General features: G+C 47.0%; 3 protein-coding genes across 3 annotated transcripts; all 3 read left to right on the top strand.

Annotated features, from left to right (window-relative positions):
* Positions 1-3,422: 3,422 nt before the first annotated feature.
* On the top strand, positions 3,423-4,076 carry B0J16DRAFT_315739 (uncharacterized protein; the record flags this gene model as incomplete). The annotated part of the gene is made up of 3 exons (XM_046125268.1): positions 3,423-3,434; positions 3,659-3,811; positions 3,885-4,076. 3 exons carry the CDS (start codon positions 3,423-3,425, stop codon positions 4,074-4,076), a joined length of 357 nt encoding a protein of 118 aa, XP_045985951.1.
* A 5,417-nt stretch (positions 4,077-9,493) lies between these two features.
* B0J16DRAFT_53146 (chitin synthase III catalytic subunit) lies at positions 9,494-10,911 on the top strand. The gene is made up of 4 exons (XM_046134009.1): positions 9,494-9,766; positions 9,832-9,867; positions 9,959-10,234; positions 10,285-10,911. The coding sequence occupies exons 1-4, from the start codon at positions 9,737-9,739 to the stop codon at positions 10,828-10,830; spliced, it is 888 nt and encodes a 295-aa protein (XP_045985950.1). The 5' UTR covers positions 9,494-9,736; the 3' UTR covers positions 10,831-10,911.
* Positions 10,912-11,495: 584 nt separating this feature from the next.
* On the top strand, positions 11,496-13,236 carry B0J16DRAFT_360795 (Ssl1-like-domain-containing protein). Its single transcript, XM_046129722.1, has 2 exons — positions 11,496-12,189; positions 12,244-13,236. Exons 1-2 carry the CDS (start codon positions 11,621-11,623, stop codon positions 13,082-13,084), a joined length of 1,410 nt encoding a protein of 469 aa, XP_045985949.1. The 5' UTR covers positions 11,496-11,620; the 3' UTR covers positions 13,085-13,236.
* Positions 13,237-13,249: the final 13 nt, after the last annotated feature.

Raw genomic sequence — 13,249 nt, 5'->3', positions numbered from 1 at the left:
AGGGAAAGGCCGAGAAACAACGAGGTCATCGGCACCTCGAACGGCCCAGCGAGAGACGGCGGAGGGGGAATGGGAAAGATGGGGTCGGGTGACCGGGGGGTGGCCGTACGGTACTGCACGGAATCAGGGTCTATCGGTGTCTATTGCAGGATTTAATCGGCAAAAAGAGAAATTGGCTGGTAAACAGGCAAAAACACCTGAACTACCCAGCAAAGATAGTGATACCTGACAGAAGCGCGGGTTCAATTGGGCGTGTGGGTTCCTAGTCAGTTGAGAGAGGCCTTGTTGGGACCCCTGGTTGGTGGTAGCTAAGTGCGTCACTCGGCAGCGTGTATTTAGGGATCAGGTACTTTGAAGTGACTTGCGATTCGAGAGCCAAGCAAGACACGACAAATACAATGCGTGTACCGCGGTACAGGCGGATTGCGCGGGGATAATGTCAGGTATTGCTGGAAGCGATACGCTGGTAAAAGCCCTTTGCTTGATTCAAGTAATCTTCAAAGCACTAGTTAGACAATTCCGTCTCGTCTAAGATGGAGTCGCGGCTGGGGAAAAGCTGGAGTGCAGCGCGTGGTGGTTGGACCTGGAGCTGGAACTGGGGTAGACGATAGGCAGATGACCACGATTGAGACAGGAGCTCAAGCCGATAGACAGTAGATGCAACAAGTGACAAATCCCGATAACAGTCAGGCGAGACAGCGGCAGGGGCAGCGACCATGAAATGTACTAGACTGGCGACGCGGATAAAATGATCGACTTCGGGTGAGGAAAACAGCGCAATAAAAGTAAATTGTTGATGGAGGATGAAGGTAAAGAAGGGAGGAAGAATTGAAGAGAATTGGCTTAAGACGAAGGGCAACTGAAATGAACTGGACAAGTCGACTACTAAAACTCCATGGAAGGAAGCAAGGCAAGGGGAGGGACGGCTTCTGGAAAATAGTATGTACGAGAAGTCACTCTTTCAGGGGAGGCTTTTCAGGAGGTCAAGGCAGGTACAGTAGAGTCAAGTCGAGTCGAGTCGCGGTTGCCCGTCAAATTGGAGAGTACAAGCAGGCAGGCACTGTATCCAATCTATTACTTCCGTTTATCTCACGTAGCGAATCTACCTTAATCTTGCTCTTGCATGATCATCAGTCAATTGACTCTATTCGATTTTACCTCTTTTACCGTTATGTTTTCTCAGGGGTAATTCCGCCCATTTTCTACGGCCTCAAACTCTGAATTTCAACGGGCGTACCGTACAGTACCTTATCGGGTTGTTTTGTCCTCGTCATCATCTCATAGACATTTAATATGGCCCCCAGTCTCACCAACTCGATAAGAAAGCCAAAGCCCCTAGTAGACTCCACGCTTTAACGAACTTGAAGCGGGCACGTCTCCACGGGTTTTACAATGGGCGCTCGGGGCAAGCTTCCCGTCCGTCAGTGTCAGTTTTAGGTGCTATCGTGAGTGTGGGGTGCCAGACATGTTAGAGAGCTTCAGAGCCAAGGCGTTGGAACACAAAGGTGGGGGTTCGTTCACATGTGTTTAGCTGATCGATTTACTAGAATTCATCACTATTTCTGCTCGTTGCATAAAACACAAAACAATGCCACCTCGAAGATCTATCTTCAGCTGAGACAAGTCAGATGAAGCGCTGCTCTAGATCTGACTCGCTACCGCAGTCAAGGCTGTGTAGAAATGGCCAGTCACATGCTTGGTTTCCCATTCGGTTGAAATTGGAGTGTTTAGAGTGTGACTGTCATCTGGGAATATGCAGGTTCCAGTATTTCCCTCCTGACAAGAGCTGCAGTTCACGCGGTTTATTTGTACTCATCTGCCGCTATTCCTGCTTACCAGCGGACTTCCAACACTGTTTCTGGTGGTTCTATTCATCTTTGTGAGACCGGGTTTCAGTCATGAGTCTTCGAGCCAGCTCGCACAACAACAACATCTTTCAACCGAGATCAACAGAAGGTCCAAAATTAAAAGCGGTCGCCCCGAGTTTATCCTCGTTTCCCCACGATATCAGTGTTCACGAGGATTATTCTCTCCACATACTAAGCTACCCCCAGACTTTACGTTGCTGGAGAGAGTTGGATGTACTTCTCAAGTACCTCTTGTCCTCCGCTTCAAGATGCGCTACCGCAAAGAGGGAAGATGGGAATCTCAACCTTCTTCAAGTTCCACTCACACAATCAGTCATCCAGGGTAAATTCAAGTTCGCAGTCATTTCGTCTTTGGGCCTATCGCCGTCTCAATATCGGCAGCTTTGGCGGGCCCTCTTGACTCGCGGTGGATACCAGCTACGTCACTGGGTCCCTTGGTATCGAGTCCTGTAGGCCTCGATTAGATATTGGATTTATGCAAACAACATTCTATCGTCCAGGTTTTTTTTTTTTTTTTTTGTAAAGATAGACATCTGTGTTACAGATTGAACTCCGAATACGCCATAATTTAAGCTCAAGATACCCGATATAAGTGTATCTGGTTTCTATTACAAATATCCCCGACTTGGGCTATGTTATCAGGTACTTGTAGCGCAGCAAGGGTTCAGAGATGAAGACATGTCGATCTGGTGTTGACCGACCCTTTGAAAACAAGTTGTCAAACTTCTCGAATCACATTGGTCCGCTTGTTTCTAATCGCGTGATTTATTTGTCAGGGTCCAGCCTCTTGTCAGATGAGACCATACCCATCGGAGCCCAAGAAATTGCCGAACAAAGATGCATTCTTTTCAAGGTTGTACTGCGCTCAGTCTTGGTTTCACCTTGTGGTTAGATCTCTTGTGTATGTTACTCCGTATTTCTTAGGCAATTCACATTACTTGTGATTGATAAGCTTTTGTGTGTACGACTTCATATGTTGGTTTAGGTGATCGTAGAAGGTAATCTAGACTTACTTGGACTGTCTAGATTACCAGCTGAGTGAAATATTATTCTTGGTCAAACAACGACAAATATCCATAATATATACCAGTCTGGAATTAGAGTGTCTTCCACAAACTATACGTCCAAGCCGTTCAGAACAACATGCTAATAACTGTGCCGCGATACTCATAGGCCATTTGCTGGTTTAGTTGATGATTTCAGTGTTTAGACTTAAACACACAATGAAGCAAATGTAAACAGCTTGTTATTTGTGCGACTTATGTGCTAATATGAGTGCAGATATTCCTGTGGAAAGAGTGTCTATAGCCCAATCGCGAGCAGTTATAACCGAGCCCAAGTGGCTGCATCGATTTGTGAAGCATCATTGTGTGGATGTTTGTGCTTGTAAACTGATTGACTATATGGAATGATATCATTCCACATCGTACAGGCAACGTTTTGTCACTACTGGACAAACTGATAATCAAGCAAACAGAGACTATCTGCCAGGTATAAGAAGCCCAGGCATCTCCCACCATTTTCCACCATCGGGACTCATCTATCAACGAGATCATGAATATGTCTGTAAGTAATCTCCAGATATTTAAGTGGTCAAGGCTAACCCGTGATAATAGTTACCCTTGAAGTGACGCTTCTCAACGTTCCCCTGAAATCCAGCCGTTACAAATCATGATCTCTAGAGGCTGCGATTACTTCACGGACCTCTAATGACGACTTATACCACACCTGGTAGATTGTATATTGCTATATTATACGGAACATTCCATACAACAAGACATCCCCTCAAGATGGTTGCAAAAAGGGGAGTCCCCAACGTTTGGGATTTCAATAACTTCAAACCTGGCACCCAGGTCATGGCGACGAGCTTGAACCTGCACCTCGGTCGCTACACTGACGTCTACGTGGTGAAACCAGTCCAAGAAGAAGCAACGGTTGAACTGGTTAGTTTTCACCCAGACAGGGCATATATCGAGTGCCCTTTACAAGACCCTGATGCTGATTCCGTCATGTTAGGCAAGGCACTACTGGCCTTCCCAAACACAGGGTTTCTTCTTCCTTTGCTCTTCCTTCTTTCTCGGCCCTCTCCTTGCTAGGTCTCTTCTTGTTATAGCAACAGAGATACCAGTCGCAGATTTCACTCTACACTATGTGCTCAGCCCCAACTCATCTGCCTTATATATGATGCTTCATGCGGCTGTGGATTGAAGAGCCCGTTACATATCCGATGAAGTTGAAACAGCAGCATCTCATTCCGGATATATATATACCATGTCAAGGCATTGGCCGTCGGCCCACGCAACACTGTGTCTTGGGAACCAACCCGAATGTATATATTATACAAGCCCAGAAGGAAGTAACAGCTGAACTTCGCCGTACTAAGCAGTACCAGTGTTCAAAGACATTATAAAGTCCCCTCATTTCCCCTATCGAACTTCGGACTATCTTCCATCCACCGCCCCCTTTCCAACGCCCACCACACGCAAGACGAATCTGCCAACATTCCACACGAAATATATATATCATGGACAAACACGTCAAAGAGGGCTACCCAACTATTCAACTGCCAACAGTACCAGAGGAAGCTTGCAAGTCCTGTGTTGTCTGCGGTATATAATATACGAATTATAAGCTCGGTCTCTTCTGAGATCGCCCTTCCTGACTGGATCCAAGACGAGCTACGGGAAGCGCTTATCTACGAGGTCATCAAGACCTACATGACGTAACCCTTCAACCGCTATTCATGGATTGTCCAGCGGGACCTCTGCGGTCACGACTTTCAGCACCACAATGGAGGTCCAAATAGCTTGGTCACCTCATGCTTCTAGAAACAATCAAGGCAGAACCACATATATATATATATATATATGGACACCGCGATGGCTCGGCATGAGTTTTTGGTCTCGGGCTTTTCTACAACACTTCCAGGCCTAGCATATACCACAAATCCTGTACTTACTTCAAGTCGGTAACCAGAACAACAACATAGATTCGAACGGAACATAAGACCTCGAAGCGAAGCCATTACGTGGCGTTACATTGAAGTTGGCGGTTCAAGCAGTCATCTAGCACTATTCTTGATGGGAACAGAACCGTCACCACTGAAAGGATGCTCTATATCCCTGCCATTCTGTCTCGGACCACCAAAAATACAAGGAATTAGCGATGTACGGGCTATCATAACCGGCACCTTTGATAACCGGTTCCTCTCTCAAGTCTCCGGTAGAAGTACAGAGCCCGTGATCTCGGGCCGATATTCGATGGAGGACTTGAATCGATCCATCATCGCCTCCTACCAATTCCTGACGAGACGCGGGACGTTATCACCCACCCGCCAGGCATTCAGTTCAAATATGAATAGCTTGGATACGCTGACCCTGAATTTCTGTACACTTACCGACGACGTGTTGGCGACTCGAGGGTTGCAAGGTACACGAACACTTATCGGCGATAGGACACCAGAACTGTTCATTTTTCCCATCGTGGATACAATCAAGATACCAAATATAGAAATTCTCCATCGAATATTGTTCCAGATCTATCAGCCTCTATGACGATGTCAGGATGACATCTCTGTCAATAACACTGAGGTAGAAGCACACAAGCTTTACGGCAAAACCACCTACCTGAAATGGCGAAGATACTATGTGCACGGCAAAGACTTGTGGCCTATTGAATCTTATCACGGGCACCAAAAAGGTACTCAGTGAATCTGGGGGATAACATGTTACATATGGAAATAAACAGTTATTCCTACATGTTACTGGATGGGGGATGTTGCCGAGCACCTGTGGCATATCTTCTAAGCTGTTCTAAGATTAGGAGACATTAGATCATAAGAAACGTGATTAACACTAAAGTCTTCGGCCTTTATGACATTTTCCCTCTATTAGCTTATGCCATAGTAGAATACAGTATATATGTTGATATATTTTGATCGTATGAACTAAACTGTTCTCACGACTTCAGTGCAGATGTGATCGCCAGTATACACTTTTGACTTGAGAGCCTACAACACTTGACCATGTACTGACAGCCCTATCATCGTTGACATTGCTACCTGTGAAGTCGTTGTAGAGCTGTCGCGTGCTCTACTGTAGAACGGAGGCTTCTCGGTACATCGGACGTGACGATATTCTAGAACTAAACTTTACCATCTGCCACAGTCGCCTTATCGGTCTTGTCCGTTAAGTTTTGCTTCTTGGTCCACCAGATTATATACACAAGACGTTAGAGCTGACTTTCGTCCATTTACTATCCGGGAGGACCCTGCACGTCAACTTGAAGCATAAGAGACCCTCTTTCTTGCAGTTAATATACTTGTAACAGTCATTGCTATTTTCGTGTCCGCCCTGCGAACAGCACTCGCAGGGTCGCACATGAACGGGCTGGAGCGAAAGTCCCGCTGCAGGTACAGACCACCTGTTGACCTGTAGTTATTAACGTAGTGCCTGTGCTGTGGTTCTTCGGGTGTAGCCTCAAACTCTTCAGCCTCTCTGTATGCAGGACTTTGTGGGACTAATAATAGCTGTTGGTTGCTTGTACAGATATGCCGCTCACACTGCCTCTTTTACAACATGGGTCTGACTTATATACAACGGGTTCATGCTTAAACGAGTTGACTTTTTGTCCGGGCGTTGTCAACCGTGATGACCGGTAACACGACCGGTTTCCTAGCTGAGGTGTTTCTTTCATGTATAACAATTAGACGTAATCAACGGTGTAACCCAGACCCATGAGACGAAGATCATTATTCATGTCTATGTAGAGCAGGATCAATGAATATGGTCAAACACTCATCGTCGTTAATGGAGTGTCCTCTCCAATATCCGGAACTTCAATTACCCTATACCTGAGTTATCAAAGTTCGATACCAGTCAATATAGGCAGCCAACCTAGCAATTGAAAGCTGGACTAGCTTTCCTTTTGCTGGAATTCTGTTTTATTTGCTGGGCTGAGCCATTGTTTCATAATTTCGTTAGGTGCTGCATTTTGTCTCATTGTGTCTGTCTGCTTGGCGATTCAGTCAGACAACAAGATAAGCAAATACACAGAAACAATTCGGGCTTTCTGTCGATTCATCCGAGTTTGCTAAAGATCGTCCACTTCTAGAAGATAAAGAAATTCGCCTCATAAGCGTCACCGTTACACGTGTCAACCGTAGAAGCAGTCACACGGGACCAAGTTGAAGCATCTTCGCCGCACAACAAAGAGCTGAAGTGTAACGCACAGCCACATGATAACGTGTAACCTGCTACGCCACATGAGAGCATGACCTAGATCGTCAAAAGATCTTCGTCTTGTCTTTTTTAAGCGTAGACGATTATGCAGATATGGTGCTGAAAACCTGGCCTGAAACGTATTTGAGGCACCGATTGTAGTCACGAGATAGAGTTTCTTGGGAGACGATTCAATGAAGCAAGTCTGTCATGATCCTGAAACAAAGCAGGGTCTTGCTGGCGTCGGCTGCACCGATGATCAGCTTTGGTGGTTGTCCAAGGATTTTACCTGTACGCTGATGTCAAAACCTGGGGGACTAGGGACCTTGAAGTTCAGCCCAAATCATCATTGTTTACAAACAAGAATAGAACTGGGTTGCTGGTCAAGTGGCTGGTGCTGGTGCTGTCGATCTTAGAGGCTGTGACGGATACAAGTCGGATCTGATCTGGGTCCATTAGACAACCTAAAAGAAATTGCAAGCATATTAGGCCCTCTATCCATCAACCAGTTACCACATAGTTCGGGTGTGGCGGGTAAAATGATGATTCTCTTGGCGAATTGAGCTTCCAAGTTTGGCGACCTGCCTCTGAATTAATAGAGTCTAGACCTGAACTTGAGGGAGACATTGGCAAGGGCATGTCATAGGAATTAATAGGTGACATATTGAACAGGGACCTTGCAGATGCTGTAGCGAATCTTTAGAGGGCTATGACCAACGTCTATTCAGTACAAGAGAGCATATGTCTAGAGAATCAACAAGCGAATTGCGATTTATTCTCGTGTCTTTCCTTTCATCAACAATCGCGCAAATGATGAAAACAGGATCGCCGAGCATTGAACGCAGAGCGCCTTTGATGTAAGTGCCAAGAACGTAATTTGCTTTAGACCGCAATTGGTCGAGTGAAACGAAACGGCTGCACTAGGTCCGGCCTTTCATCATCCTTCCAGTGCATTTAGTGAGAACTAGAGGCAACCTGGGCAGAGTATTCAGTCAATTATCAAAGAAATACAAATATGAAGGGACTGGAATAAGAAAATATTCGGATAGACGCGATCGAATCTTACCGAACCGAATCGTGTGGTGGCTGAAATTCAATCTCAATCGCATCTGGCATCATCCACATGGTGACCTGCATATTGTTTTTTCCCTTCTTTATTTCTCATGTCCTGTCTTGGCTGGAAGAAGCCGTTAAATGTGACGTTGGTTGATCAAAGTGCGCAGGCCTATGGATTATGCACTGATACGAGAGAAAAGCAAAGAGTCCAGTCTCCCCTCCCTCTTTTCATCCCTATGACTGAGGGGTTCAATAGTTTAACGACATGATGCCATATTCATTCACCCTTACACTGTCTCCCTCTTAATAATACTTAGTCTTCATTTGTTTATCATAGCTTTGAGAGCATTTACCAAAGATCATCAACCAAAGCACAGGACAGAGAAAAAGAGACAGTCTCATGCCTGCAACAAGCAATCTCACTGAACCCCCCGGTCTCATCAAGCGTGGCCCATCGTAATTTGATGCCTCGAACCAATCATAAACTACAAATCTGTTGGTGTTCGAGTCTTGATCCGCTGAAGCAGCCACTCAGAGGCCTCTGAGAGAGCATAATGTACCCCCGGTAGGTACCTGCGTTTTAGTTTACCGGGGGTAAGATCCATGTCCAAGAGATGGAAAGAGCAGTGGAGCTGGAAGTTGATGCTCGTGGGGCTATTGCCATTACCTAGACTTGACTGGGACGAACCTGCCCAAACAACGCAGCATGCATCGCATCGCATCGCATCGATGCAAGGCCAAGTACCCAAGGCTACGAACGGGACAAATTGGAAGTTGCCATTCATGGGCTCTGCTCTTGCTTCGCTTTGTTCCTTGCACGGATTAGGTTTGGGCTGAACCAGCTTGACCAGGTAGGTGTGCTAGCCAAGTGTGATGCGACCCTGGGGATTGCCCTGAAATGGCCCTTGGGCCGTAGCCCGTCCTCCGCTCCCGCTGAGACCAGGCCACCAAAAACCTGCTAGAGGCCCGCTGGGCTGTTTTAATCTTATATTGGCCCGTTTCGCCTCTTTTCTTCGCGTGCGCGCATAGAAACCAGCTTTTCCTGTAATATCCTGTCCTGTCCAATCTTGCTTGCTTGATTGATTGCTTGCCTTTACTGCCCGTCATAGCAATTTGATCTACTTAGATCTTGCATGCAACACCTTTTCTCCCATTTTCTCTTTTAATAATCAATCGTCTCGATCTTGTCGCAAAATCTGCTACAAGTACATTCTTAGCTGAGGAGCTGCTGGACACACCGCGAAATTACAGCTTGTCGTTCCACCAGCCACCGCAGGACCCGTCCTAGCAACGACACCGTCAATCCCATCCATACAAGCCAAGCAAGTTCAACCACCGCTCGATTCACCACAACTCGACAAGGGGTCGGGAAAAACCTCGTTTCTCTTTTCCTTGTTTTTACTTTACATCCTCACTTGACGAAAAACTCGACGAATTTATTTCACGATACCGCTCTCCTATATCCCATCGCCGTCGCCAACGTTACTCGGCCGACCCTAAACGACTTCAACTTCAATCTACTATTCTCTACCCAGTTGTGGTTGCTAGTGGATGTACCCCCTTTGAACGAGGAGTTTCGCATCCGCAATCACAATGGGGTCTACCGAATTTGGAAATTTTCATGTACGCCCTCGATCATCCGCTGTTCAACAGCATTGGAGTTCAATTCTAATTCAATTGTGCTACAGGACTTTTGCAGAGATTCTACTCTCCCAGTTTGCAATGTACGTTAATAAACCTGATCTACATACGCCATTAATCGTCATGTTGGAGTGGAGCCGAAAAACAATGGGGACCTTTACTGATCATCAATAGGTTCTGTCTCCAAACCACGACCAGAATGGACCTTGGGAAGGTTGTGAGCTCACGGGTATCTCCCTGAGCGGGGGACGACATCTGGGAAACTTGGGTTCGATTCTTCTTGCTGGTATCGCCATCGTCACCGCCGGCTTTCTCCTGCTCCGGTCAGAAAGGAAACGAGCAGCTGTTGGTCGAAGAGAGATGCAACTATTCCTCATTGGCTACATCATCATCAGCATATGCGAGGTCTTTTCCGTCGGAGAATTTCCTTTGAATGGCACCGTTAGAGTTGTAAGTTGGATGCTCAACTATTGCCGTGGACCATTGACTAACACTGCTAGGCCTTCTCCGCTATCCACATTGGCATGATCATTGCCACCTGCTGGATCCTAATGCTTAATGCTGTTGTAGGCTACCAGATCATCGACGACGGTACCCCTCTCTCGATCGCGCTTATTATCATCTCGGCTGCTGTTTTGCTTGTCGGAACTGGTTATATCGCACTCGATACCGGTCTTTCATGGACTGGCTACTGGGACTCGAGCTATAGCGGCAACAACCGAAATATCGCTCTTTACGTCCTCTACCAGCTTGTTCCTCTGGTCCTCCTTGTCGCCTACTTTGTCCTCGAGGCCATCCTGGTCGTTCGAATTCTTGGCGAGACGCGCCCCATGATCTACCTTGTCGCCGCCGGGCTTCTTTTTGCGATCGGACAAGTCTTCAACTACGCTGTCAGCAAGTACATCTGCAACGGCACAAGCGGAAAGATCGACGGCTCTCTTTTCCAAACGCTCTTCACGCTGCTTTCAGTAATCATGATCTGGATCTTCTGGTCCAGCATCACCGAGGACGACTGGCCAATGCCCGTTACCAACACCTACCCTTAATGCAGCACTGATATCAGCATTGTTGCGGGTTTTGCTTTGGAACGGCGTTTGATGGCGTACTTCTTTTCGGTTTCGATATCCCTCCTTACACTCGACGACCCAGCTCACGGTCGAACGACGTACACACGTTATGACATGAATTTTTGCTTGAAGTTATTAAAATGAGGACGGTACTCTTTTTGAGTCCTGGAGGGGGTTTGAACATACCCAAGGCTGCAATGCTATGGGATGCGATAGAACAATGGTTGAATGGGGACTTTTGCATGAAAGGCGGCCTACGTGCGATTATTTTTGGGCTTGCGAGAGGAGGAAATTACGTCCAGCTTTACCAATGGGATTTATTGGTCAAGACTTTTGCTGGATTATGTCTGTTTTTACATGCTATCATGGGGAGATCTAGTACCCTTTAGCTTGTATATAGTAGTGATTAGTTTTCTTCGTAGTTATACCCTGATGAGCGACTAATGCATACGAAGATCGAAGTTAGAAGATTCGGTTAATTAAGTAACAATTCTTATACATACTACCCATATCCTAAACAGTGACACCAATAGTATGCGACTTACAGCTTCAGATAGTCTCTAATACAAGCTTGTTTTCAGGCATGCGCCATTGGTTGGACGATCAAGTCTAAAAGCCCAAGGAGTGGATCTGCCGCGGCAAGGCTGAGAAGATAACACAGCCTTGTAGACTTAATTCCGTCACCATCACTCACGTCTCGTATTGTTACATTTCCTTCCACCTCAACATTCCTTTCTTACAATAAAGTATATACAAAATACCCGCGACCATGGCCGACTCAGATGGCGAATATACCGGCGACATGTCGGACGACGACATCATGGATCACCGCGTCGCCGACGACGACCCCCAGGCCGGCAAGGGCAAATCTTCGAAATCGAGAAAGGGCGACTCAGCTAGAGCTTGGGAAGTCTCGAAACGAACTTGGGAGACGAATTTGCCAGAAGAGGATCAAGATGGTGTCCTTAGTCTCAATGTGCTCGAGGCCGAGAAGCGAAAGCGATTACTACGCGATACGACGCCGTTGCAGAGAGGAATTATTCGGCATATGGTGCTGGTGCTGGATATGTCGTTTGCTATGACGGAGAAGGACTTGCTACCGACGAGATATCGCCTCACTCTGAGTTATGCGGCTGCCTTTGTGCGGGAGTTTTTCGAACAAAATCCTATTTCGCAGTTGGGCATTATTGGTATGCGCGACGGTGTTGCTGTTAGACTCAGTGAGGTGGGAGGAAATCCAGCGGAACATCTAGACAAGTTAAAGGGGCTGGAGAGTCAAGATCCTCAGGGAAACCCAAGTTTGCAGAACGCTCTCGAGATGTGTCGAGGAGCTCTATTGTGAGTGCGATACTGCCATTATCGTGAAGGAATCATCAAGCTAACATATTATAGCCATGCGCCTTCGCACGGCACACGAGAAGTCCTTATTATCTACGGCGCCCTATTATCGAGCGATCCCGGCGACATCCACGAGACGATCGGCAACCTCATTACAGACAAGATACGCGTGTCTATTGTCGGATTGTCCGCTCAGGTAGCCATTTGCGCTGATCTGTGCTCACGAACAAATGCCGGCGACGAGTCACAATACAATATCGCGATGGACGAGGTGCACTTCCGCGAACTCTTCCTCGCAGCCACCACGCCCCCCGTGACACGCACGGTTGAGCAGAGCACGGCTAGTCTGCTTATGATGGGCTTCCCATCCCGAACGCTCGTTCCCAACGGGACGACAAGTTATTGCGCCTGTCATAATCGGCCTTGCCGCGAGGGTTATCTTTGCACCCGTTGTGGTGCCCGCGTGTGCCGCATCCCCGCTGAGTGCCCTTCATGCGATCTTACGCTTATTCTGTCAACACATTTGGCCCGCTCATATCATCATCTATTTCCGCTACGGAACTGGGTCGAAGTACCCTGGGCAAAAGCCACCGGATCTGCAGCCTGTTTCTCATGTCTTGCGCCCTTCCCTGAGCCACCGAGGAACAAAGGATCAGACAAGCCTAAGGAAGATAGTGGCGCACCAAAGACAGCAAAGGGTGTCAGCGAAAGCGGCCGTTATGCATGTGAGGTCTGTGGACAACACTTCTGTATCGACTGTGACGTCTTTGCTCATGAGGTCATTCATAACTGTCCGGGTTGCCAGAGTTTAGTATCAAAGGATGATGGTGCCGCCAACTCGGGTGAACTGAACGGTACGGCTGTACATACTAATGGCGACGTTGCTATGACATGAGATTTAAAGGTGGCTATTGATATCAATCTGCTATAAGGGGAAGATATATATACCCGGGAAGGAATAAAACAATTGGGGAGTTTTCTTGGAGTAATAGCTTATCGTGAATGAGTATCTTGCTATCACGATCACACAAGCGGCGCACGAGGGGTATTAAAATATTGT

The sequence above is a fragment of the Fusarium flagelliforme genome, assembly GCF_020744385.1.
Source record: "Fusarium flagelliforme strain FIESC 12 MPI-CAGE-AA-0113 chromosome Unknown B0J16scaffold_2, whole genome shotgun sequence".
Lineage (NCBI taxonomy): Eukaryota > Fungi > Ascomycota > Sordariomycetes > Hypocreales > Nectriaceae > Fusarium > Fusarium flagelliforme.
The sequence above is the reverse complement of the archived record's forward strand: the minus strand, read 5'-3'. Positions and strand labels throughout refer to the sequence as shown.

Coding starts and splice junctions, on each gene's coding strand:
- B0J16DRAFT_53146 (XM_046134009.1), top strand. CDS start 9,737: ATGGGGTCTACCGAATTTGGAAATTTTCAT. Junction 9,767..9,831: donor CCGAATTTGGAAATTTTCAT/GTACGCCCTCGA, acceptor ATTGTGCTACAG/GACTTTTGCAGAGATTCTAC. Junction 9,868..9,958: donor CTACTCTCCCAGTTTGCAAT/GTACGTTAATAA, acceptor GATCATCAATAG/GTTCTGTCTCCAAACCACGA.
- B0J16DRAFT_360795 (XM_046129722.1), top strand. CDS start 11,621: ATGGCCGACTCAGATGGCGAATATACCGGCGACATGTCGGACGACGAC. Junction 12,190..12,243: donor ATGTGTCGAGGAGCTCTATT/GTGAGTGCGATA, acceptor AACATATTATAG/CCATGCGCCTTCGCACGGCA.